Source organism: Tiliqua scincoides, chromosome 2 (genome assembly GCF_035046505.1).
Source record: "Tiliqua scincoides isolate rTilSci1 chromosome 2, rTilSci1.hap2, whole genome shotgun sequence".
NCBI lineage: Eukaryota > Metazoa > Chordata > Lepidosauria > Squamata > Scincidae > Tiliqua > Tiliqua scincoides.
Genome location: NC_089822.1, coordinates 141,999,940 through 142,027,021, shown reverse-complemented (window position 1 = coordinate 142,027,021; position 27,082 = coordinate 141,999,940). Strand labels below are relative to the sequence as shown.

The 27,082-nt window shown below is 42.6% G+C and overlaps 1 protein-coding gene across 2 annotated transcripts; it reads right to left on the bottom strand.

Moving 5' to 3' along the window:
• Positions 1-799: 799 nt before the first annotated feature.
• Positions 800-18,544, bottom strand: PA2G4 (proliferation-associated 2G4). 2 transcript variants are annotated; one of them, XM_066617259.1, is made up of 13 exons: positions 18,309-18,544; positions 14,501-14,629; positions 13,013-13,118; positions 12,062-12,131; positions 10,356-10,448; positions 9,400-9,463; positions 6,551-6,629; positions 6,255-6,333; positions 5,822-5,955; positions 5,111-5,205; positions 4,130-4,257; positions 3,114-3,167; positions 800-2,673 (listed from the first exon to the last, which is right to left on the bottom strand). In XM_066617259.1, the coding sequence occupies exons 1-13, from the start codon at positions 18,394-18,396 to the stop codon at positions 2,608-2,610; spliced, it is 1,185 nt and encodes a 394-aa protein (XP_066473356.1). In that variant the 5' UTR covers positions 18,397-18,544; the 3' UTR covers positions 800-2,607. The 2 variants fall into 2 exon arrangements, with proteins under 2 accessions (XP_066473356.1, XP_066473357.1); XM_066617260.1 differs by having other exon boundaries at positions 18,338-18,543.
• Positions 18,545-27,082: the final 8,538 nt, after the last annotated feature.

Here is a 27,082-nt window from a genome sequence, read left to right as displayed (position 1 = left end):
CACATTGTTTTATTCAACTCTGCAGGGCCACTCTACTTAAAATACTGACAGGGCAGAGCATGGTCTTGATCACAGGAGGAAAAGTTGTTGCACAGCTAAGCATTAGTATTAATGTGGCTCTGATAACATGCAGTTTTCTTAAAATGTTGGCTACCTGTCCATAGTTAAAATTTGAAGTCACATAAAAGATGAACTTGTGCAGTGTACCTATATAGTGCTTGGTACACTAGTTACCAAGTAACTTTTACTGCACATCCACATCTTATCAGAATTTCAAGTGCAGTAATATTCCACAAGACATTATGATCAAACTGACTAAGGTACTCTTCATTAATGTCAGAATTGAAAGAGCTGGCTCTCTGTGTTAAAGACACACAAGATCTCATACTCGATACCAAGTGCCAGGAAAGACAATCTCATAGTTTCACTATTCTGAAAAAGTAGTAAATAAATTTAGTTATGTTTGCAAAACCAGCTAAAATCTATGGCCTCATTCAGCCTGTAAAGTCATTAAAATGACTTTATAAAAATTCCTTATAGAAAAGGAATTTCTCCATGATCACCAAAGTCACAAGGGATCAGTAAACCAGCACTCCTATAGTCAGTCAGTTCTGGATATTCAGAACTAGGGAGAATCCAGTGGTTAGAATGGTTGAGTATTTAATCCCAATAATCTCAGATTAAATGTAGTATACAAAATGATGTACTCTTTCCTTCATAAATAAAAGTTTTAGTGCCAAATATTTCAAGCCTTTCAGATCCCTCCAATCCCTCAACACAGCAGACCCATTCATCTATCCAGAGGTGCCACTAATCAATTTTATTTGGAAAAAAAAAAATCATGTTACAGAACATTGTGGGAATTTTGTTCCAAAATTTCCAACTTTTTTTTAAATCAAGAGATACAATTGCCTTAAAGTTTCAAAATAAAGATAGAAAATTAAACCGCCAGCAAATCTTAGTGGTTTATAAACTGGTAATGTGGCTGAACTCAGCCTTTCCTTTATGGAAGGGCAATAAGAAAACATATTACTTATAAATGCTAAAATGTTCCTTGTTAGGAACAAGTTATTTATGTTCCGTCCCCCGCATTTCCCTTAAGTTCATGGTTAACAACTGGGAGCAGTTTAAAACTAATCTGGCAGTTAATTGCAAGACTTGTGCATGATCCTCGAAGCTCATATAATTCAGCCTCCACGCAACATGTTCCCCTTTGTTCTTCCCAGACTCAGCACTGAAAGAGACCCTTACAAAAGAACAAGAACAGAGACTAGAAATTAAAGTAGAAAGTTTACAAAGAGTGATGGAACAGTTTTTCAGACAAAAGATGAAACTTGCTTATTTCCTTTTTCGGATTCAGAACTTTGGTAGTAATTATAAAGTTTTTTGTTTAAATATTAAACTCCAGATATTGGTCAAGAAGGATCTTATTACAGGGCAGTTTTACAGGCATCAAGTTATTCTCTTCAGCTACAGAAAGTGCCTAGAGAAGGACCTGGTTTGAAATACAATAGAAAAAAAATCCCACACAATCATATACAATTCGATTGGACAATTTAAAAAGACATACTATAGAAAAGAGATCCCCACAAATAGTCCATTCCAGGTCCAACCACTTCTGTAGCATTTCATTCATTTCATTCATGTAAAAAAGATGGATGGAAAGGATTCTTCTGAAAAATCCAGCTTTACAAAACATCAGGGCAGTGGCAAGATTTAGTATATGGAAAAACAAGTTCATGCAGGGCAGGTAGAAAATAATGCTCAACTCCCTTGTGATTATGGGATGTGAATTAAGTGTCAGAAAGCCTCAACTGATACCTGATGGGCTCCTGTTGAAATCAGTCTTATTGCCTTTGGGTTTTGGGAAGGATTTTGCAAAGAAATTGATATATCTTTGCACCGTGCTGATAATTAAAAACAAAACAAGTCACACAAATTGATTAAAAGAAATTAAATATCTGTAGATAGATGGGTACTGTTTAACAGAAGATCTTCCAGCTGTCTTCTACCAACTTTAAAAGTACAATGCTGTGGGTTTAAAATAAGAAAAAACACACAAAAAACAACCACCCTAAGAATGTTTTGAGTTTTAAGCAAGAAAAAAATGACTGAAAATGAGAACAAGGATGCATGCAAGTTATACCAACTGCATGTAATGCAATTCTAAATCCAGTTGGAGTTTTGCATGCTTAAAACAGTTAGTTATGAAATGATGACTAAAGATTTTTCAGAGGAATCAGAGTACCTGTAAAAAGAGAATGGAAAGGGGAAGGAGCTGGAGGAAAGCCCCCTCTCTTGCTCAAAACTGTATTGTTCACCTCTAACGAGCACAAGTAGTATCAAAGGTTAGAAAGATTGGATGTAGACTGGTTTTTACTCCTGATTTTATTACATCATACTTTTAAAAGTATTCTGAAGTGGTCAAGAGACCCCTCCCTCAGTGGCAAAGTCAGTCACAGGTGGTTGCACTCTGTGGGAAGTCCAGGCTGTTTGTCATTTGGTCCTAAGAGACAAACAGCCATTAAGGGATATTTGTTTCTCTTGTTTTGGGTGGGGGCATGTGAGAGAAAGAATCAGGTGCTACGCAGAGGAAGACAGAGCCATTCAGTCGCCTGTCTCATTCTCTTCTGCCGTTTCCCCTGTTGTGGCGTTCTCGGCATTCTTAGAGGCCTAGAGGAACAAACAGAATAAGTAAAACTACACAGGTGTTTGAAATTGCCATTAAATGCTTTAAGTACTTAGGAAAGGTATGATCCGCAGAACACAGCTCAGCTTTTAGACCAAGCTTCACCCATAAGTCTATTCGAGATCATGATGGATCATAAAACTTCCCAAATCCAGACATATTATATAGCCCGTTAGTTAAGTGCTAAATCAAGCTAAATTCTGAGAGCCCTCCAGTTGGATAAGTAAAGCTCTCTTGTAGTATACTACTATCATATACTTCAACCACAATGCACAGAAACTCAAATCCAATACTCACATTCTTTTTAGGAAGATTTAAGGAGTAAATACATTAACTTCAGATCTCACTGACTTCAGGAAATTGATAGTTAAGCAATGCGAGACTCTAATTAAGCAATGTGTTCCTCCCCGCACAATCAAATTACCTTCTTTTTCTTCTTTTTCTGAGCCTTGCGGCTTGCTGAGCTCTGTAGGAGTGCCTAAAAGAGAAAGAAAAGAAGTGCCAGGAGTAACGACAGATACCTAGAGTGCAATTTCCGCTGCTCTGCAATGGAGACAGCGAAAGTCATTGCCAGATGTAAACAGAGTCAATCCTAGAATGCTTGGCACATACTGGGATTGACACTTGGCCTCAGCATAGAGCTGAGCTATGCATCCTTTGGAGCCAGGTACTTCAGTTTGTAGAAAATTATTTGACAGTAGACATGACCTGGTATTCTGCAAACTCATGTATCTACATAAAAAATATTTCACAACAGTTATATAATTGCACAGCTTATACTAGTCTGAAAATCAAAAAGTTGTTTCACTTACAGAAAAAAGTACTAAGTACAGAAAAGGCCTTCAAAATTATTGCTGCTTTTATGAATTCACTCATCTTGTCCATGCGCCTCACTGCAATTTATAGCTGAAGACCAGCATTTGAAAACCAGTATGCAAATACTGTATTCTTAATAATAATAATTTAGCACCTCTACAGGAGAGGACGAACTAAAAGAAAAAGAAGCAAAGGACTGAATTTCACTTTCAGTCTGATCAGATGCCTCTATGTTTTTGATTTAAAAAACTTTGGTTTTGTGCACAAGAAGGGAGTAATGGGGAGACATGGACTTTCCCCAGCATCTCTCTTGACTGGGTCAAAAGAAAAGAATAGTTATGAGAATACAGTTACCTACTCCATGCTACAGAGGAAGCAACTTGTTGAACTCTATGTCTACACACTACAGCATTCTTTGTAAGCTTTTCTAGGAGCCAATCTCCAGAGATGCTCAACACAAGATACTTAGAACATGCCTCTGTTCTCTTAAATCTGCTTCCCCAGGTTTAGAATATGATGAATACAGACTGTGCCATTTTTATTGCATATTAGTTTACTGGCATCTCTGCCACCTATGAGACAACAATCTGAGCACTTGAGGACAGAAATCACCATTGTGTTTACCTTCAGATCTGCATCTTGCACCTCAAATTCTGATTTGTAGAGTTCCGGCTCAAAGGGGCCACTGGTTATCCTCATGGGACCATTTGGCATTAAAAGCACCGTGAACTTAAACTGGGCAACAAACTCTCCTGTGAGGGGTGTAGAGAGGGAAAGATCAGCAGTGCATCAACAGGAATCAAGTAGTACACCAAGTAGAAGACACTGAGAAAACAGATTTTTAAAAAGCTATGCAACCGCAAATAGGAGGTTAAAAAAAAAGCTAGATTCCAAGGTGTCTGCTACAATAGGGGAAATTGCATACTGGTGGAGTATCTGTTATTCAAAGTGCTTGGGACCAGAAGTGTTTCAGATTTTGAATATTTGCATATACCTAATGAGATATCCTGGAGATGTGACCCAAGTCTAAACATGAAACTCATTTATGTTTCTTATACACATAGCTTGAAGGTAATTTTATGCAATATTTTTAAACATTTTGTGCATGAAACAAAATTTGTATATAAGGAACCATCAGAAAGCATTACCCTTTATGAGCATGCCTCTGTGGGGGAACCTGGGATTGTGTGGAAAAGATTATCACAGCTGAAGGGGGCTGGGAGGGTCTATTTTTCCTTGGAGACACTGAATAAACTGAAGTGTGCCTGCGTTTTGACTGCAACTCATCACATGAGGTCAAGTGTGGAATTTTCCATTTGTGGCATCATATCCGTGCTCAGAAAGGTTTTGATTTTAGAGCATTTTGGATTAGGGATGCTCAACTTGTATATGCGTGACCTGAAGTGTAATCCAAAGATAGGGGCTTCTTTAAGCCCATTTTAACATACTAAGGAAGCATTACTGGGAAGGTTCTCATCTAAGGAGCCAGCAGGATAACCAACTCTTCCTCTCTGACAAGGTTAACACTGCAAGCAACCAGAGGTCCACAATCTTCAGCAACCTGGGTTCTAAAGCACAAACATAATTTCAACACTCAAAACTCACCTTCCTTCTCATAGAGGACATTAAAAGGCTGGAGCAGCTCATGTTTGGCGCATTCTACTACTCCCATCCTGGCCTTCTTTTCATCCTCAAATGCCCTGAATGAAATAGAAGCAAGATTAAGGGACAAGACATGCCAGGAGTCTCTTTACAGGTGTCATAAGAGCAATGAAGCATTACCAGAAATGTGTTTCTCTTGTGCAGGTGCAGAAAAAAAATATTCAATGTTATCTGTGCATGGAATTTAGCTTTGTAAGAATTTCAGCCCCTCACCTCATTATGGCTGCAAATACAACTTGAGAACACATGGAAAACACTAGATCAATTTCAGAAGCCTAAAGAGGTGGCTGAATAAGATTTGTAATGGTCAGGGACTAGTGCACCATAAAGCAAGATTCCCCTTCTCATGGTTTGCAGAACTGCAGAAAGTAAGCATATTTTATACACTGCATAATTTAGAGACTGTCTTGGCACAAAATTCTGACCTCTTTAGAACACAGTATATGCTGTCTTGCTTGTTACCTGCAGTACAGGGCCAAATGGAGCTGAAGGCAGAAAAAGCAGTGCAACTCAGGGCACACATAACCAACATCACGGCAACATAGGGAGCCATACAACTGTAATCAAACTAACATCTCTGTGGGCAAGTGCAAGTACACATTTGTATGAATGCACGAACACACACAAAGAGCAAATGCATGGGAAAAACAGTACCTGAGAGTGAATGGCATAGCATCAAAGCGTCTCTCCACCTCACTGAAAAAGGCACGGGAAGTTTTCATTTTCAAGCCGTACTGCTTGGAAGGGTCCCTTTTGTAAATTGTGGTTCTCTGTCCAGCGTCCTTGGCCTAAAGGCAGGCAAACAATTTAAGACTGCTTTGTCAGCACAATATCAAAGTTTACTCATATGAATGGAAGTCCTGCAGCGATGGGGAAGCATACAAATTAAAGGCATGGGGTAAAGGGATGTTTTGGGGGTGTATTTGGCCACTGATTCATTTTAGTTATGTAGCCATTCCACAACCGAAATGTTTTTTTCCAGAATGCCACAATGAGTGACCTAGTCAGAAAGTAACATTCCCTTCATTGTCAATTAAACCAGACTTGCAGGTCACCCATCTACAGAACAGCCACAAAGCACACTTACTTTTCCCTCTCCGGTGCTGATGAGAACATCAATGGCATAAACTTCATGGACTTCAAACTCTGCTTTTTCATGGTCCTTTCTAGATTGGAACAGGTAGAGAGATATGAAACAGAAGCCCACCTCCACCTGAACACTGGGAATCTACATGAAGCAAGATACCAATTCAAAACCATGCATTTCGTTTGATCATACAAGAGATGGTTTTTCTCACAGCACTTTTGCAAGAACACAAAACTACACAGGACTCTCACTACTCATTACTTAATTTGGTACCAGTTCCAAAAAGAAACACATACCTTTGCTGGTCTGTAGGGTTCTGAATGATGGTCTTCTCTCCATCTATCACATGCTGCTTTAGCTGGTGCGATAGCATCCCTGCCAACATAAGGGTATTTATTAGCACTGATACTGCAGAGTGGCCACAGACCAACTTTGTTGCTGATGCGCCAAGACACCTGCATATCTGGTCCTTTGCTCAATGGTCTCTGTGTGTTCAAGAATAAACTGCAACTTTGTGACTATGTTTGATATAGGCAAGACAGGCATTACTACTGTTTACAACCAGCAATAACACTCCTTGAACACTTAAGAAGTCATTGTTAAGACTACATTGGGCTGGATCAGCAATACACAAATTCAAGTCACTCAGAAGGCTACTTTCACACTTTTATTAACTCAAAACAGCTATACCACTACATCTACAAAAAAAAAATTGTCAATTTTCAATGGACTTCTCATGTCCACTCGGTTAGCCTTATTTTTCTCTATGCACTCTCTAGCATATTTTCCTCTGTTGTGTTCCTGCACTTCCAATCTCTGCTAAGTCTCCCTCTTCTTCTCCCCATGCCATCTCTTATCTGATCCTTCTCTATTTCTCATTCCCACATCGCTGTGCTCTATAACGCTTCTGTCTTTTGGCATTCTCAGCTCCCTTTACCTTCTTGACTCTGCTACTCCTTGCTCAACTCAGCAACAGCACATAAGGTACTCACGCTCTGAGTTAACACAATAACAGTACAATCCTATGAATGCTTACTCAGAAGTAAGTCCCTCTGAAATCAAAAGGACTTGCTCCCAGGTAAGTGTTATAGGATTGTAGCCCAAGGGCATTTCTACATATTACATGGCACCATGGGTTTGCAACAGCATGCACAAGTGGCCAAGAGCTGCAGCCAATATTGGCATTCTGTCAAATGCATCAAGAGGCATGTGCTTCTAAACATATTTGTCACTTTCATTATCATATTTTTTTCATTTAAAAAATCTTAGGCATACACCTAAAATGCAATTATGTGAATATGCCTGACAAGGTCTCAGTTCACAGGCAGACTGCACAGCACATCTGGTTGGTGACAACAGGCTGGCACCAACTCCACAACTCCAAACCCAGGGAGATGAGAAGCAACACAGAATATAAAGGAGGCTCTCTTTTTACCCTACCTCTGCTGCTCATGGCTAGTTCACATCACACAGCCTCACAGGTGGGAACAGAGTACAAACAATACACACTTGAAATTTTCTTCCAAGGGCTACAAACAGGATGGGGCTAAGAGGGATCCATGAGTTTGGTGATGGTCTATCATGGAGAAGTGGTAAGTGCTAAATGTGTCTTTAATCAAGGAAACAAATTTAAGTTAGATCTTTAGGAAGACTTTTTTTCATTTTAAGACTGAAACTCCATGTCAAATAGTTGTGCCAGAACCTCTAGAATTCCTCCTTGTCTCTTTTAATGGCATATCTTTTTTGGGACAAAACATTTGTGTAATGTTTTTAATGTTATCTATTCTCCTCCCTATATGACCCCTTCCCACAGTGTATGAATATATGGCCAAGCACCCCTTGGATAGAGAGATGCTCTTTTCCCTCTCACACAACACCAGAACCAGGGGACATCCACTAAAATTGAGTGTTGGAGAATTGGGCAGACAAAAGAAAATATTTCTTTGCTCAGTGTGTAGTTAGTCTATGTAACTTCTTGCCCCAGGATGTGGAGATAGCATCTGGCCAAGATGCCTTTAAAAGGGAATTGGAAAAATTTCTGGAGGAAAAATCCATCACAGGTTACAAGCCATGATGTGTATGTGCAACCTCCTGTTTTAGAAATGGGCTATGTCAGAATGCTAGATGCAGAGCAGAGCACCAGGATGCAGGTCTCTTGTCTTGTGTGCGTCCTGGGGCATTTGGTGGGCCGCTGTGAGATACAGGAAGCTGGACTAGATGGGCCTATGGCCTGATCCAGCAAGGTTGTTCTTACGCAGTTGGAAGAGTCAGCATTGCCTGACCCAGTCAGAAAGAAGCCTTGTTTAGTTTATAAACCGAATTCTTGGATTACTGTCAATGGCTAGATGTTTATACCACTTGAATAATTTCCTGAACAGTGGCTGCTTAGATTCCTTGACAGCATCAGCAGCCACATCATTGCTATACCGCTGACAATGTTTTCCTACGTAGGAAAGAGCAAAGCAAATCTAGAAGGCTTCACACATTAAAAATTGTCTAACATGAAACTGCAACCCTCTGCAGGGAGCTAAAAAGTTGGCCTAATTGAGTTACCTGGGAAATTTAACTGACTGGTGCATAAGAGCACTTCAATAAGACCTGTATCATTAAAGAGCGTATTTCTTTTATGACATCACCACCACAAAATGTATGCCAAAATCCACTCCCACGATCCGTTTCAACATTCTCCACCCCCCTACCTTTTTGTGCTCATTTTGCTGAACTGTTCCAACAGGCAACTTATTACATAGTGCAATGAGAAAAATAGAAACCAGTTGGCAGGGATTAATTAGAACACAACATTTATCTATGGCAGTTTCTAACAAAGTTTCTCACCACATTCTACAAATTACCTCCACAACTCTGAATTGTGACCCCCAGATTCACCAATCCTGCTATTCTAATGGACAGCTTTGGACACAGAAGTTATTTGTGCAGTGAAGGAAAAGGCATCCTAACAGCTCTAAAGAAGATGAATTTGACTATTATTTTCAAACAGGTTATAGTAAAGCAATTAAGGCATCTGAAACTGATTCTGCCATTTATAATAATCACTAACCCTTCCAATAATTCAGGTTGCATAGGCCAAGGATCACTGTGTATTTTTACACTGCATCCCTTCATTCTTCCACTATCCAAACCTCACCTTCAATCGGTGTGCAGTTAAATGAGTGAGCAATCTTGTTCCAGGCATCTGTCACTTGAGAATTCTGTTAGACAGGAAAAAATATGAGTGTTAATTTTGATTAAAATTAATCATATTCTACATGTGAAACCTATGACCCATCCTCTGTTCCACTTTAACAGATCATGTACAGACTATTGTTCTGGAACTCCAGAACACCTTACATGTATTTTCTGCACCCCTTACACAACTATAAATGTCATGACTGTAACAAAAACTACGCTACATTATAAGTGGCCCAAATACTCCACTATAAAAGGCATTATAGGAAGAGAACTTTTCATACAGAACTTACAATTAAATGGTAAAAGACTGGAAAAACAGGCTGCCACGGAAGTGATATAAGATGTATAAGTGAGTTAGAGAGTTTAACCAAATAAATGGAAAAGAAACTAAACAAAGAATTTCCAGTTTCCAGTCAAGTATTGGAATTATATAAATAATGCCCATGATCAACATAAAGAAGGATGAATTGATTAAACAGGGAAGGAAGAATTTCAGACAAATGATACAATTTCAGGATACAAACACATCATCTGCTGCCAATTACCTACATCAGTTGTTGAAGAAAAGGCTAAGTACATTCAGCCATTTACCGAAAGACTAATGACAGCACTCAGTAGCTCTCATCTTTTCACACACAAAGGCTCAAACTTGTCTGGGCAGCTAAAATCATTTACAGTATGAAAGCCACAGCAATATATTCCAGATGGAAGCCTCAGCACTCACTCCAGAAAGCTACTCTACTTTCTATAGCCAACTATCCAGGCTCCCCACACAGTTTAACAGTTCCTCCAAGAATAAGCCAAGGAGTTTTCATTTCTACCTTAAGTTCAGGCCTGGAATTGTGCTCAAGATCCTTGCCCACCTCCTGTAACCTGATGCAAGTAACCTATAAAACATAACCATCTATTCACCTGGTTTCCTGGTTTGACCAAACGCAGAGCAGCTTCAGCACAGAGGTGAGCAGCTTTGATGACATCAGCTTTGCGACCTGTCACTGGTCTTTCCTGGAAGAGCCAAGAGCAAATCAACTTTAAATATTTATATAAGAATCAGTCCTAGGGAGAAAAATGGTGCCAAGAGCTTCTACACTGACACATCTTGAAAACAGCACAGTTCTGAAATCAAGGTTACCATTTGGCTAGAAGTGAGCACTCTTGTTCCACCAAATTCCAGCCCATGTTCATAACTTTTCATTTTAATCAATGGGACTTAAAATATTTAAGTTTCGCTAATTAGTATGTGGTTTGCTACCACCTAATTAGCACACTGAATTTGCAGAAAATTTCACAGCCACAGATCATTCTTTGCCCTATTCTACTTTAGCTATTAAATCAGCCCGTGCAATATTTCCAAAAACCAACTATAAGACATAGCAATCCAGATTGACATTGTCTACGCTAGACTATCTGAGATCCTCAAGCAACAGTGTCAACCACTGGAGATATAGGGCAGGGCAACCAGGGCAGGAGGTCTGGACTAGAGGATAGAGCCTCCGTTAGCCCAAAGATAACATCAGAAGGTTGTCAGTTTGAGGACACCAGCAGCTCCCTAAATGGCTGAGAATGAGACCTTGAAGCAGCTGACAAGCCGAGCTGAGTGATTCCACCTGCTCTTGGTGTGAGTAAGAAGTGTCTTGGCTGCCCTCCATGTGAGAGATGGAGCTGCTTGCCAGCCTGCGTGGGAGAACTGGGGGTCAGAAGTGAGACCAAACCAGGAAGATCCATTCTGAAATGTTGTTGGTTCTTGAAAGAGAGAACCTCTATGTTTATAAAAATCCCCTTGAGAGATTTAGAAATGCCTGCCTATGTAAACCGCCTTGAATAAAGTCAGAGGAGTAATCCAATGACCAGAAAGGAGTTATATAAATACCTAGTTATTATTATTATATAGATACAGAAGAGATCAAAAGACAGCTCTTTAGAACATGGGATTATCTAGTATGTAATCTGCTATTATCCACCAGCATTTAATCTGCCTTGCTCACTTTAAAGGGTCATGGTTTTAAAAACTTAAGAATTTTGCTTGGCCAGCAATCTTGGCAAAACTGATTAGTGTACATAACAAATCTGACTGTTCTTATCAGTAAACGTAACCATTTGCAAATTCTCAGATGGCAAATTTATACAGGACAGACACCCTCACTACTGTCACATCAGCATACTGCTGCAAAACAAATCTTTAAAAGTGAAAAGAAAATCTGAAAAAACTGAAATTAGAGAACCATTCCTTAAATGCTCAGAACAGTGTTATTCAGTTATGACTGCCTGATTGAAGTTTGACTTAAAAAGTAATTTTCTCTTATCTTACAAATGTGTGAGATATTTTCAAAAGTATCTGTTACCCATTATCTCAACTAGACACTATCTCAACCACTTCTACTAGACAATCAAACAGAATAAAACATTTAAGGTTTTATTTATTTAGTTTTAGAAGCAGTGAATCCATTTTAGTTTAATTGTTAAAGAAAAGTTCCTTCTGTAGTGACTGTAGTGAAAAGTCATTTGCAAACTAGTTCTACTCAATAATTCTGCTTACATACAATCCTCCCACAGGATCAAAGTCTGGTGGGAAAAAATGTGTGAACATTGTTTCTCTAAGCCACATGTAAAAGATTTACCTTTGCTGCATCAATGACAAAACTATGTGCTACATTTGCTATAAAACCATCCACGTGGACTCCCAAGTCACTGCAATGTAAAGAGGAAGAACAGGTTTAAGTCACAGATAACAAGGAAGACTCTAAAACATCCGAAGCGTGAAATACTTTGCTTATGAGCCATTTGACTCCAACAGCCCGACTCTATTAATCCACTTTAGAAGCTATGCTACAAGCAATAGTTTGGACTATGGTAGTCAAAATGATGATCATTAGCTGGCAAACATGCCAAAACTATCCATCTTTGTCTTGTTTGTAAACTCATCCTGTACCAAAAGACAGACCCTCGCCTGTGCCAACAATACAACTCTTAGCTGTTCAAAATATATTTAGTATGTCATGTGCAGGTGGCTGCTGGATCTATTCCTTCCCCAAGTGCTGCACATGGCAGACTGAGGCAAACCAGAACCTGATTCTCATGGACTCCAATAACAACTGAAGAGTTCACATGGTAAACAGGCAACTCAATTGGTAGAGTCACAACAAAATACATCAGCAATTGGAGGACTACAATTAGTCAACACATTTTGGCTTCACATAACAAACAAAATTTGACTAATTTCAATACTGGAAAATGTATAACTGCACATATCTGTAAAAACTGAAAGCAGCATCGTCACAAAGCCAAAAATAAGAAAAGGCCATGAAAATCAAGAAAATATTGAAACAATCCTCACAGGAGGAAATACCAGATATTCTCCTTGAAAAATCTTTAAACCATTATATTAATTTGCACTTTATTGCCAATTCCCATATTTTGTGTTTGCTGTTTCAAATTTCAGCAATCATTTATTTTAATTACTTGAACATAGTCATTCACAGAACTCAGACTACAGCCTAGACAGTTCATTAGAGTAAACTGAAAGTTAGCAAGCCTACAGATAACTCAGGAAAGTGAACTCCAGTGCTTACATTTTGACCAAATCACCATCTTTGAGGATGTAATCCTGATCACTCTTCAAGGGGGAGAAGTGACAGACACAGTTATTTACCGATATACTTGTGGGGAAGGCAATACCTACAAAAAAGGGAGCAGTAGTGAGATCATACAATCTAGTCAAATCCTGCACCATTTCCCATTCCCACTTCAAACATATTATGCATGTCTAAAAAGAAAGCCTTGCCCCCAGGTTATAAAGCCAGTAGTTTAGATGAAGCACAATCACTCCAAAGCTAGATCAGTCCCCATAAGTATTAGCTTGGACTGCTATTCTTTTTCTGCTGACAGGGTGAGTGGCACAAGAACTGCTACAGCTGCCCTAACCTGTCTTGTAACTTTAACAGCTTCCTCAATTTTAAAATGAGTTGGGCTTGGTCAGTGCTTAGAGAGAGACACCCAAGGTGTGACCTGGAATAGCTGATTGAGCTGTTAGGTCATTAGAACTCTTCTTGCAGTGCTGACACAAACTACAGTATTGGGCCTCACCAACATCCTTCAACTATCATGCATGCCAATACAGCACAGTACTACCAGACAGTACCACTCCAAAAGACACATTTTAAAGATCCCAATATAATTTCCATTTGAACCACCAAGACTGCGCACGGTGGGGATTTCATCACAGCTTCAAAGCAGCATTCACTTTAGTTTTAAAAAAACTCTTTGAGTCCTCTGGTCTACAATTCTGCCCAGCTCTCAACCAACATTTACTGCAGTTCTCAATATCTGTTCATGAACTTGTAAAACAAGGAGAAGCTATCATTAATGACAAGGCAAATTTAGCTAAGATTATGGAAACAGTCAAGAATTCATAACACTATGTCTGCCTACTTTGGAATAACATAATTTGGATCATGTTACAAGCCTCTACAAGGCAATGTCCCTATACCTCATTGTTTCAAGGTTCATGACTCCAAAAAAAAGAGGTAAAGAAACTGGTATGCCGGGTGCAGCAGCATACAACGATCCCTATCAGGGAAAGAGCAAAATTAAGATGACTTCAGTTCTTCTAATAAGCAAACTACTATGAGCTCCCAAAAACTAGAGCACTTTCTTCTGGGACACTTTCCCTAGGCATATAAACAAAACTTGCCCAGAAATTCCAGATTAACAAACATGTCTGGTATTCAGAAAAAAAACACACAAAATGCTCAGTGTTCAGAAGTATAGGTTCATCAGCATGAATGGAGTGGCTAATTCAACTTTTGGATACAAACTATAATAATTTGAATATATAATTCAGTGTTGTAATACAAACTGTTAGCCACCAAGAACAGCCTGCAGCTCAAGGTAGGAGATTTCAATTGGACTGGGTAGTGGCAGTAGATTCCCATTTGTTGCTTCTCAACTACCCATTCATATCTCTATTAACATATAAACACATTTAGCAATGAATACAATTTAAATAAGGAAGTATGATTTGCATACTAAAGAAAAAGTTTTTAAAGCTGCTTTCTTACCTTTCTTCATATCTTTCTCTTTCTTAAAGATTTTACCAGTCTCTTCCATGATCATAGCATCTCCTTTTTCACATAAGCTGAGAACTGACACTCCTGATTTAGCTGCCTCTACCACAGTACGCAAGACTCCTGCAGTTTAAACACAGACATTTCAAAGTAAACAATATTTTAATATACCCTATCATTGTATACTATATACAACAATGGTCTTTAACCTTTATTTGGTCATGAACCCATTGGAGGATCCAATGAAAGCTATGAACCCCCTCCACAGAATAATACAAATAAGAATTAAAAAGTTTTGCACACAGTTTACAGAGCTGCTGAAGAACCCCTAGTATAGACTTATGCCACTCTATGCAGCACAGAAAGAATGCTAGAGACACACTTAGGCTGCAATCCTAGCCACACCTACCTGGGAGTAAGCCCCATAGGCCCTAATAGTATTTACTTCTGAGTAGACATGCATAGGATTGGGCTCTTAGTGTTGCTGGCTCATTTTTTCACCATATAAGTATTATTAGCACAACAACAGTTTATTCCAAGGCAAAGTTTAATTTCCTTATTTTCAAGAATTTACTAAGGCAGTCTTCTCTGAAGACACATGCATGTGCACACACCAAAAATAGCACCAAGTTGGAGGAACTCTATAGCGTCAGCCATGTATCTGATTTTACATACACTGTACCATCTGTTTAATTTTTTAAAAGGTCTGGTAGAACTGACCCTTTCTATTCAAAGGGTCAGGCTATAAATGCAGGTATACATGGCAAAAACTAGTGGAAAGGCTGCAATCCTAAACATGCATACTGAAATCAGTAACCCTGGATCACTACAATATTTTTTTGAAAATATGTAATTGATAAATGCTAGTTAAATGAATGTCAGTTCTGAAGATAATTATCCCACTTGGATTTTTTAAAGGGGGAAGTTGCTAATTCTGCATTAAGGACACTTAAAATCATTCCTCTGCTTTCCTTCACTGAAGGGCAAGTAGTTTATTAAACAGCTTTGCATATTCTCTAAAATGAATATATTATATTCATTCAGCTTTGCTTATGTTATGCCATTCAAGAGTTCAGGGAATAGAACATTATGGATTTACAAAACATGACACAAATTACTTTTAGATGTATTGTAGTTTTAGATGTATGGTGCCTTCCAACACCATATCAGGAAATATAAAATAATATTTCTAAGCTGGTACACATTTTTTGAAACTGGAACAACTACTGTTTGCATATTTGTAAGCAACCTTTTTCTAGTCAGTGAAGTAATAAAGTTCACCAAACTGCTTCGAAAGATAAGGAGAATATGGCAACTGAACAACAGTCACTAGGTAAATAGGGCCTAGATTCCAAGATATTCAGGTCCTATTCCTAGATCAAGTGATCTTACTCAATGTACATTAAATTCTATCACTGTGCAAACTAACAGGTTAAGTTAGGTATACTTACCTCATCTAGGGGCTACAATGTTAAATTTAAGTTTTAGATTTCTGAATAAAAGTACATTTTTGTGGTGAAAAATTTGTAGTCTACTCTATCCCTTGGAATAAGAACAGATTACTGCAGCTTTCCAATACCAATATCTTTGTTCTCAAGGGGTTAACCTCCTAAGGAATTCAATTCAACAAAACCTTCCACAATATTCTTGAATTTCAAGTACTATGAAACCCTCTTACAATAAAGAATTTAAGAATTTGTGAACAAGCTTGAGAACCAAACATCTAACTCTGTGTGGATGAGAATTTTCACACACCCTTACTGCATGACATCTGACACTTACAGAATACAACTAGAGTAACTCATAAGTATTTCATTATTCCTGCAACGATGTTACCTTAACTAAGATTAAAACAACACATCTTTTCTATCAATGTTTAATTTATGGATAACATAACAAACAGAAACACTGACTGAGAATTCTGTTTCAGCTAATTAAGATATCTTTTCGCCCACAGCTATGGACCTACCTACTCTGGAGGTTCTAAGCAGAAAATTTTCCAGAAGCAGCGCAAATGCTTTTTGTCTAGACTGGCTTTTAATGGGAAAGTGTAAAGCATTAATTTTAATTTGATGTAAATTTTGTGTTTGGGGTACTTGAATGCAAATTCTCTTTCTTCCAAGAAGTTTGTCATCCATGATGTTTTATAAATAACACATGTCACATCTAGCTTGCAAAGTTAATGGATTCAGGTTTACCTACAATTGGTAAAACAGTGGTTGCATCTTCAGTTAAAGATCCAAGTTAAGCGTACATAAATATTTAATTTTAAGACTGTTCATCTTATCCTAACAATCCTGTCAAAGGAGGCAGGGACAGGTCTGTTGTTCCCATTAAGGACAGACCGAGAAATAAGCCAGTTGCTTCATTCACTCTGTGAGTTCATGGTAAAGCAAAGATCTACCCTTAAAACTGCATCTTTAACCTCTGAAATTCACTATGATAAAAAAAAATTTAGACAAGATTGTAGTTTATGGTGAGATTAATTACGCCACTTTGAACACTCCATTTATTTGGAGGGAAAAGCGAGAAGTATGTCATTTCAATAATAAATTATCCTAGTTAAAATTTGGGGAAATCCTGAATATGGGGAGCACTGTGACTTCTCAACTCTGGAACAGCAGTGCCGCCGCCATTAGGAAGTCAACTTATTACACGAGATGATTAAACAAGATGATTTCTGGAGGAGCTAGCAGCCATCAACATCGATAAAGCAAAAAACTGTTGTAAGTCTAGTAGGTTTTAAAATGCTGCATCAGAAGGCCAAAGTTTGATTATTCAAGATGTGTTTACGTCTGTCCCTTTATCTGCCATTCATAGAGACCACTGGGGCCTACAAGTCAGCTGTAAGGTTTATATACATGTGAATCTTCTTCATCTTTAGTGTTTGTCCTCTGTGGTGGCAGGGTCTGCTATTTGGAATGTGTGTGAGTGTGTAAATCTCACTCACACACACAGGTATATAAAGTTTGCTTAAGTCCCCTTTCTACCCATTCCAGCAGAGGCAAGGAAAGCGGGTTCCCCTTTCCCCAGCATGTCTGAAGATCAACTTCCTAGACAGAGAACAGAGGGAAGCAGAAGAAAGGTGATCTGCCTTGAACAAAAGGGGAAACCTGGGAGGAAGCCAGGCTGTCGGAAGAGTGAGCGAGAGAGCGCCAGCAGCACATGGCAAGTGGCAGACCATGTGCCTTCCAGTTCCCGAGGAGGGCGGCTCCATTCCCCGGGGAACCCTGAGAAACCGAGTCTCTCAGAGGGGCAGAGTTGGCGAAAGGGGGTTGCAGCGACCTGTTCGCTCCCTGCGCCCCCCACCAGCGCAGTCACTTCCCCAAACCCCAGAGCCGGCGACGTGCTCCCGCAGAAGGAGCCCGCGGTGAACTCTTTCGAGGGACTGGGGGGGAGCGGAGCCGAGGCAGAGACACCACGTGCGGGCAACGACGCTCCTCTCCTCCCTCCCCCGTCCCCCCAGCAGGCAGCCCCCCTCCCACGAAGGCAACTTCAGCCAACAGGAGCGTCGCCTCGAGGCTGCTTCCTCCTTCGGCGGCCCGCCAGGGTCTTATTTCAGCCGGGCACGGTGGTCTGCCACCCCCGCCGGCCACAGGCGAGACGCCGCCCCCTCCCCGCGGACTTCCACGCGCGACCTCCGCGCCCCCTCAGCGGTCAGAGCCTCTCTGCTCCGGCCCCTCCGCCGCCCCCAGCCCGCCCTCGTGGGGTTCCTGCCCTGACAGCTCCCGCCAGGACCCCCGCGACGCCTCCCTCGCACAGGCCCGGCCCGGCCCGCCCCCACCGCCGGCCCCGCACTCACGGTTAGCGATCTCTCCCCCCATCTTGTACTTGTTCACGACCGCGTCTTCCGCGATCGTCAGCTCGGCCGCCTCCTCCTCGCCCGACATGGTCGGACTCAGTCGTCGCCGCCGCGCCTACGAGCCCGCCCGCTAGCCCCGCGCGCCGCGGTCGTCTCCGCTGCTAACGCCGCCGCCTCGCTCAGAAGACCGACTGCGAGACAGGCGGGAGGGGGGGAGGGAGTGCGAGCCAGCCAGCGAGCGCGCGGGCTTTGCGCGCGGCACTCTGGGGAAGCGAGTCCGCCTCCCTCAGCCTCGGAGAACTACAACTCCCATCAAGGGGCAGGCCTGTCCGCTATCGAACGCGGCCCGAAAGGCACGACGGGAAAACCGTGAAGGTGGGTGGGAGAAACGCAAGCTTCGTGCTTTCCTTAGCCTAGCGCCACCTGATGGACGCCATTGGAACTACACCCACAGCGTTTTAACTCAACCCCACTACCCCGCCCCTCGCACTATGACGTTTATTCCGGCTGTGTGATTGACTGCTGGCTCCGATGCAGCTCGCGTGCTAGGAGTCGTGCACGTGGCAGACAACCCACATGGGGAGGCGGAGAGTCCTTCCAAAAGCACTGCCATCGTGTGAGGTGCCCAAGCGTCCACAACCCACATGGGGAGGCAGGGGAAGCAGTGCCTCTCCCCCACCGGAGTCGTTCCAAAAGTGCTGCCATAGTGTGGGGTGCCCAAGCACCCGCAACCCACGCACAGAGCCTGGAGAGCACAGACCATGTGGGTTGAGGGTGCTTGGACACCTCACATGTCGGTGCTGCTTTTCGAAGGACTCCAGTAGGGAGGCACTGCCTCACCTGCCTCCCCACCCACCGCACATCCCTGCTGTACATCCTATACATTTCATAGGACCATGGGTTTTTTTTTAGGATTCTGTGGTTCCCCTGGCTGGTTTCCACAAGTTTCCTGGAGAGCCACGGTTCACAGTTTGAGAACCACTGCTCTATTCCCTGTCACTCTTAACTTTGGGCCCAGTCCTATTCAACTTTCCAGCACAGATGCAGCCGCAATGCAGTCCCAGGGAGGGGGCCTCTGTGACTACTCCCTCACTGCAGGATGCAGCACACACAGCATTGGCATGGCTGCATCAGCACTGAAAAGTTGAATAGGATTGGGCCCTTAATATTGTTATGTGTAAAACTTGGGCTCAGTCTGAGGAGGACCTGAGGGAAAACTGCTGCAGGAGAGGCAGCTGCAGCACCAGTGGAGGGAAGGTAGAGGCTGCTGTGTGCAGAGGCCTATAAAAGGAGCTGCACAAGCGAGAGCTGGTTAGACCACCAGGGAAGCTCTGCAAAGAAGGAGCTGGAACAGAAAGTTGCAGGGAGACCACCAGGGAAGAGCTGCTGAGCTGAGGAGAGAGCTGCAGCAAGGAGCCCCTGGGAGAGCCTGAGAGAGAGCCAGGGAGGAACCACCCTGCCCCTTTGCCTCAAGTCCTGCTGCTTCCTGCCTGCCTAGTGCCTGCCTCAGGTCCTCACTCAACTGGGGAAGATTTGGAACAAGTTTATTTGGTTTGGTTTGGTTCAGGTTCCATTCCTCATAAGAAAAGCCTTAAAACCTACATTGGTTTCAGTGGTCTCTGTCAATCCTGCATAACAATATCATGAATATTTACAATAATTGAAAAGTAACTGATCCACTTAACAGTGCTTGAGAGCCAGCTGGGTATAGCAGATTGAGTGTTGGATCTGACTAGGATCAAATTTCTGCCCAACTGAGACAAGGCCATGAAACCTATAAGCCATTATGCCATGCTCATAAACACAAAATGTTATGTTTATATGTTTAGCAGTTTAATAGGAAAAATGTTCAAATGTTTACTTATGTTAATGAACCAAATGTTAATGCCATGTTATGGGTGTTTATAGCTAAATATTCACAAACAAATTATTAATTAAAGCCTAATAGAGCAGCTAAATGGGAAAATGATGCTTAAACTTACAAAAAATCCATTTCACTTCTCAGTGAAAAGGAGGTCTGCTTCAAGCAGGTTGTAAATCAGACTCAAACTGTCAAGGACATCAGATAATGATTCAGGGTTCAAAGCACTGTTTGAGTAAGAAGCTGGAATTTCCATCTGTCAAGCTTAATTAGTATGATAAATGAGACTAAACTGGAACGATGAAAACACATGGAAAAAGGGATTTTTGCATTCAAGCTTCCTTAAACCATGGCAGGAAAGGCTTTTTGAAATATAATTCAAACAGGCTTTCTCTTTTAAAACCAAAATATGCACTGGGAAGGGCTATTAGAAAGTTTCATGTCAAAAGAGTCTTGTATATGCAATACACCAAAGCAACATACCAGAGCATCACAGAAATGCCAAATATTCTTCAATATTTTAATAGTTATAGAGTGTAACTAACACATGTATGTAGGGATGCAGCTTCAGAAGTGAATTTTTAGCAGTCATAATAGTTAGATCAAAGCCTGAATACACAGAATAGTAAAAGCAGTTAAAATTTGAACATTGGGACTGCTCAAGCCATGTAATTCAGATGCAACCTTGGAGAGGCAGATGTAGCAAAGTTAATTAGTCTAACAAGGAGACACTGGAATGTGGTTACTCCTTACAGATAAGAACTCTGTATATCTCTGTAGGCTCAAAGTGACAGATTTAGGTACTTTTAATTGGAATAGAGAGTTACAACTCAGAGACAGATTTACAACATACAGGGAGTAGCCAGGAAGCAGAGTAAAACTTATCTCTTTGCACCAAGAGGCAATAAAACTAAGGGTTATACACAGGTTAGAAGCAGTTTTAATGAGGAGATCTAAGCAGACAGTTTATCTTGTTTGACAGACAGAGTATTCTAATATACAGACACAGCAGAGACAGCCAGACAGGAATAGATAAGAGATAAGCAATAGCATTCCAGAAAAGGTCCACTGATCAGAAAAACATAATGAGAACCTCTAAAAACTGACAAAAGGGACTAGATTTAATTAAAATAAAGGGAAAAGCCTCTTAAAATCCTTATTTACAATAAAAGGTTAGTTTGTCTTGTATTAAATATATGTTTAACCCCTGGGGGCTGGGGGCTAAGAATAGGCCCTCAGTTTGGCTGTACTTGTCGTAAGAGGCGACTAAACAGCCACCGGGTAGATGGGACTCGTCAGCCTAGGAAGGCAGCTCATCTAAGAGAAGGAAACTCTGACCTCAAACCTCCACTGCCTTGTGGCTACATCCAGTTCTGGAAAAGGCTTCAGGAGTCAACCTCGAGGCAAAATCAGGAGCCGGAGTCCCTGAGGCAGTTCATGGCTGAACACAGTCACGTTCTGGCAACTCCTGCGACGCCGCTGGAACCAACCGTATTGGCTTCTGCCTTTCCATTGGACCATTCCAGCGACGTGGAGAGGGGGGATTTGCTGCATGGGTAACAGCCTATCCTCCATACCTTCTTTACCCAGGCTTCGCGCACTGGAGAGGACACTCCAACTTCGCCATACGGCGTCGGCACAACACGGGAAGCAGCAGTTTACCGGTTATAAGTCTTTGCTCGATTGGCGTAGAGCATGACGCCAGGGGCTGCTTCCGACGGTGGGAGAGATCATTGCATCTCATTGGGCAGCTACCGCCCGCCTTAAGCTGGGCAGTCCCCAGCCAGTAAGGTGTTGCCTCGCCACGGTCCGTTAACCTCATGGGGTGCGTGGGGTTTAGGGTGAAAACCGACAAGCGGATCGACAACTCTGCACCATGCAATAGAAAACAGAAAACTCCTGCCCTAAAGCTGGGCACCTGGAACGTTAGGACAATGACACCTGGCTTCTCTGATGACCTGCAAGAAATAGACGACGCACGCAAAACAGCTGTCATCGACATGGAGCTGAGCAGACTGCAGATGGACATCGTCGCCCTTCAAGAGACTAGGCTGCCAGATTCCGGATCTGTCAAGGAGAGAAATTTCTCATTTTTCTGGCAGGGAAAACCACCAAACGAAACCAGGGAACATGGCGTTGGCTTTGCGGTCAGAAATACCCTGCTGAAATCCATCATCCCACCTACTGTGGGAAGTGAAAGAATTTTGTCCCTGCAGCTCCAGTCATCAGCAGGACCTATCACTCTCATCAGTGCTTATGCACCGACTCTGTCGTCTCCAGCAGAAGCCAAAGACAAATTCTATGATGACCTGGCCACCACTGTCAAGAAAATCCCTGTAAAAGAGCCATTGTTCATCCTCGGCGATTTCAATGCTAGAGTTGGTGCTGATAACAGTTCATGGCCCACTTGCTTAGGTCAGTTTGGCACTGGGAGGATGAACGAAAATGGCCAACGCCTGCTAGAGTTTTGCTGTCATCACGGTCTCTGTGTCAGCAACACATTCTTCAACACAAAGCCCCAACATAGAGTCTCTTGGAGACATCCAAGATCAAAGCACTGGCACCAGCTCGACCTGATCCTCACCAGACGCTCCAGCCTTCCCAGCATCAAGATCACACGCAGTTATCATGGTGCTGCCTGCGACACTGACCACTCCCTGGTGTGCAGCAGAGTGAAACTGCAAACAAAGCGACTGTATCACACGAAAAAGGAAGGAAGACCTCGCATTGATACCAGCAAGACCCGGGATCAGAGAAAAGTGGAGGAATTTGCACAAACGCTTGAGGAATCTCTTCCAGGCCCGGCCGACGCAAACACATCCAACAGATGGGAACATTTCAAGAATACCGTTTACAACACCGCCTTGTCCATATTCGGCAAGAAGACCAACAAGGCGGCAGACTGGTTTGAAGCCCACTCTGAGGAGTTGACACCAGTCATTGAGGAAAAGAGGAGAGCTCAAGCAGCATACAAGGCCTGTCCCAGTGAGCGCAACCTGCAGGTCCTCCGAACTGCTCGCAGCAAAGTCCAACAGACTGCCAGGAGATGTGCTAACGACTACTGGCTCCAGCTCTGTTCCGAGATACAGATAGCAGCTGACACGGGCAACATCAAGGGGATGTATGATGGTATCAAGCAGGCCCTAGGTCCAACACAGAAGAAAATTGCCCCTCTGAAGTCTGCCACAGGCGAGGTCATCCAAGATCGGGCGCAGCAGATGGAACGCTGGGTGCAGCACTACTCTGAGCTATATTCCAGAGAAAATGTAGTCACCGAAGAAGCACTGAACAACATTGAGTGCCTGCCTGTGCTGGAAGAGCTTGACAGTGAACCAACCCTAGAAGAACTTCACGTGGCCCTGGACTCCCTTGCCTTTGGCAAGGCACCTGGAAAAGACAGCATCCCTGCTGAAGTCCTAAAATGCTGCAAAGAGATCATAGTCACTGAGCTGCATGAAATCCTCTGTCTCTGCTGGAGAGAAGGTGGAGTACCTCAAGACATGAGGGATGCAAACATCATCACGCTGTACAAGAACAAAGGTGACAGGGGTGACTGCAACAACTACCGCGGCATCTCTCTCCTTAGCGTTGTAGGAAAGCTGTTTGCCCGAGTTGTACTAAAGAGGCTCCAGGTACTTGCAGAGAGCGTCTATCCAGAATCGCAGTGTGGATTCCGAGCCAACAGGTCCACCACTGATATGGTATTCTCCCTTAGACAACTGCAGGAGAAATGCAGGGAACAACGACAGCCACTCTTTATAGCCTTCATAGATCTCACAAAGGCTTTCGACCTGGTCAGCAGAGACGGCCTCTTCAAGATTCTCCCCAAGATTGGATGTCCACCCAGGCTCCTCAGCATCATCAGATCTTTCCACAAGGACATGAAGGGCACTGTTGTCTTCGATGGCTCCACATCAGACCCTTTTGACATCCGAAGCGGAGTGAAGCAGGGCTGTGTTCTTGCACCAACCTTGTTTGGGATTTTCTTCGCTGTCCTGCTGAAGCAGGCCTTTGGAACTGCAACAGAAGGCATCTATCTCCGGACCAGATCAGACGGAAAGCTCTTTAACCTCTCCAGACTGAGAGCAAAATCCAAAGTCCAGCTGAAATGTCTGCGTGACTTCCTCTTTGCCGACGATGCAGCTGTCACTACCCACTCTGCCAAAGATCTCCAGCAGCTCATGGATCGTTTTAGCAAGGCCTGCCAAGATTTTGGTCTGACAATCAGCCTGAAGAAAACACAGGTCATGGTTCAGGATGTGGACTCACCTCCCTGCATTACAATCTCTGAGCATGAACTGGAGGTTGTCCATGACTTTGTGTACCTTGGCTCAACGATCTCCGACACACATTCTCTCGATACCGAGCTAAACAAGCGCATCGGTAAAGCAGCTACCACGTTTTCCAGACTCACAAAGAGAGTCTGGTCCAACAAGAAGCTGACGGAACATACCAAGATCCAGGTCTACAGAGCTTGCGTCCTGAGTACACTTCTGTACTGCAGCGAGTCATGGACTCTTCGCTCACAACAGGAGAGGAAACTGAGCGCTTTCCACATGCGCTGCCTCCGACGCATCCTCGGCATCACCTGGCAGGACAAAGTTCCAAACAACACAGTCCTGGAACGTGCTGGAATCCCTAGCATGTATTCACTGCTGAAACAGAGACGCCTGCGTTGGCTTGGTCATGTCGTGAGAATGGATGATGGCCGGATCCCAAAGGATCTCCTCTATGGAGAACTCGTGCAAGGAAAGCGCCCTACAGGTAGACCACAGCTGCGATACAAGGACATCTGCAAGAGGGATCTGAAGGCCTTAGGGATGGACCTCAACAAGTGGGAAACCCTGGCCTCTGAGCGGCCCGCTTGGAGGCAGGCTGTGCAGCATGGCCTTTCCCAGTTTGAAGAGACACTTTGCCAACAGTCTGAGGCTAAGAGGCAAAGAAGGAAGGCCCATAGCCAGGGAGACAGACCAGGGACAGACTGCACTTGCTCCCGGTGTGGAAGGGATTGTCACTCCCGGATTGGCCTTTTCAGCCACACTAGACGCTGTGCCAGAACCACCTTTCAGAGCGCGATACCATAGTCTTTCGAGACTGAAGGTTGCCAATACAAAAAAAAAATATATGTTTACACATAGAATAGAAGATACCACTATGCATCACAACAACAAGTCACAAATGGAGAATCACACATGGAATAGAAGGAAAGACCAAAAGCTTGGTTTAAACATAGGTTAGCAGAAGGCTCACAGTGATTAATGAGACCAGACAGAAAGAATATTGAATAGATAAGCAGATGGCTGTTTGAAACATGTCAGGATCAGGCCAGTGAGGAATGGCCAGAGATAAGCAAAGACATACCAAAGGCCAGTAATAAATAAGTAAAGAGTAGCAAAAGATAAGAGCAAAAGACAAAGTTATCTCTGGCCAATCCTGAAGAAGCCCCCATCTCTGATGTCACACATCAGCCAATGAAATGTAAGACTCCTCAAACAAAGGAGCCAGAATCCAATATAAGGGAAAGGCTCACACTGAAAAAGCGCTCTCTCTGAGGGCTTTGGGAGCTCCCACATGGCTCTTATTGCTCTCTTCATTTTGGACAGGAGTCCCTGAGAAGCCCGTTGCTGGCAACGAAATAAAGCTTGCAGATGATCACCACTCTTGCTTACTGAGTTTGCTTTTGAGTTTGCTTTTGACCTTGCAACACAACCATGAAGCTTATTGGGTAACCATAGTCACTATCTTTCAACCTAACCCACTCCAGGGATGGTTATGAGGATAAAAGGAGGGGGAAGAGCAGCTGTGTGTAAAAAGCTGAATTCTGCAACCTGAGTCAATGTGCCAAAGGACCAAATCCTATCCAACTTTCCAGCACTGATGCAGCCCTGCCAACAGGGCATGCACTGCATCCTGTAGTGGGGAGGATAGCAGTCATGGAGACCTCCTCATGGCAAGGGAACATTTATTCCCTTACTTTGGGACTGCATTGTGGCTGCATCGATGCTGGAAAGTAGGATTGGGCCCTTCATATACTCATTTTACATAAAGGATTCTATTTCTATTAGTCATTGGTAGAAGGAATAGGAACAATGCAGGGCACCCCAATCACAGCAAATTCTACTAGCTTTCCCTGTAAATGCTGAGAATTAATCAGTCACTGCCAATGTGTTTCCAAGTCTGTTTTTAAAACTATGGACCAGGGGTGTCAAACTTAAGGCCCGGGGGCTGGATGCAGCCCCCAGAAGCTTTTTATCTGGCCCTCGGGCTCTCAGGTGCTGAGAAGTTACGCTGAAACGGCAACCAACATGAAAATTGGGCATTCCCAAATCTTGAAATATGATCAAGATTTGCCTATTTTCTCTTCTGTCATTTGTAGTTAATGAGTTTCTATATGAGAACAAGGTCTGATTTCTGGCCATGCTGCTTAATGATGTCACTTTCTGCTTAATGACGTCACTTCCAGCCCTCAGCAGGAGCCCTGAATGCTAACCTCGGCCCTCTGTATGAAATGAGTTTGACACCCCTGCTATTATTAACTGTATTTATATACCGCTTTTCAACTAAAAGTTCACAAAGCGGTTTACTGAGAAAAATCAAATAACTAAATGGCTCTCTGTCCTAAAAGGGCTCACAATCTAAAAAGATGCAAAAGAATACCAGCAGACAGCCACTAGAACAGACACTGCTGGGGTGAGATGGGCCAGTTACTCTCCCCCTGCTAAATAAAGGAGGAGCACCCACTTGAAAAAGTGCCTCTTACCCAATTAGCAAGGGTAATGGACTTAGAAAACTTTTTAAACACGACCACACATTACTTACACACCTTTTACATCACATACTGCCCTCAAAGTATGAATATTCTTTCTTTTTCTACATCTTCCTTCTATTTGAAAACTGTTTTGTCTAGGAAGCT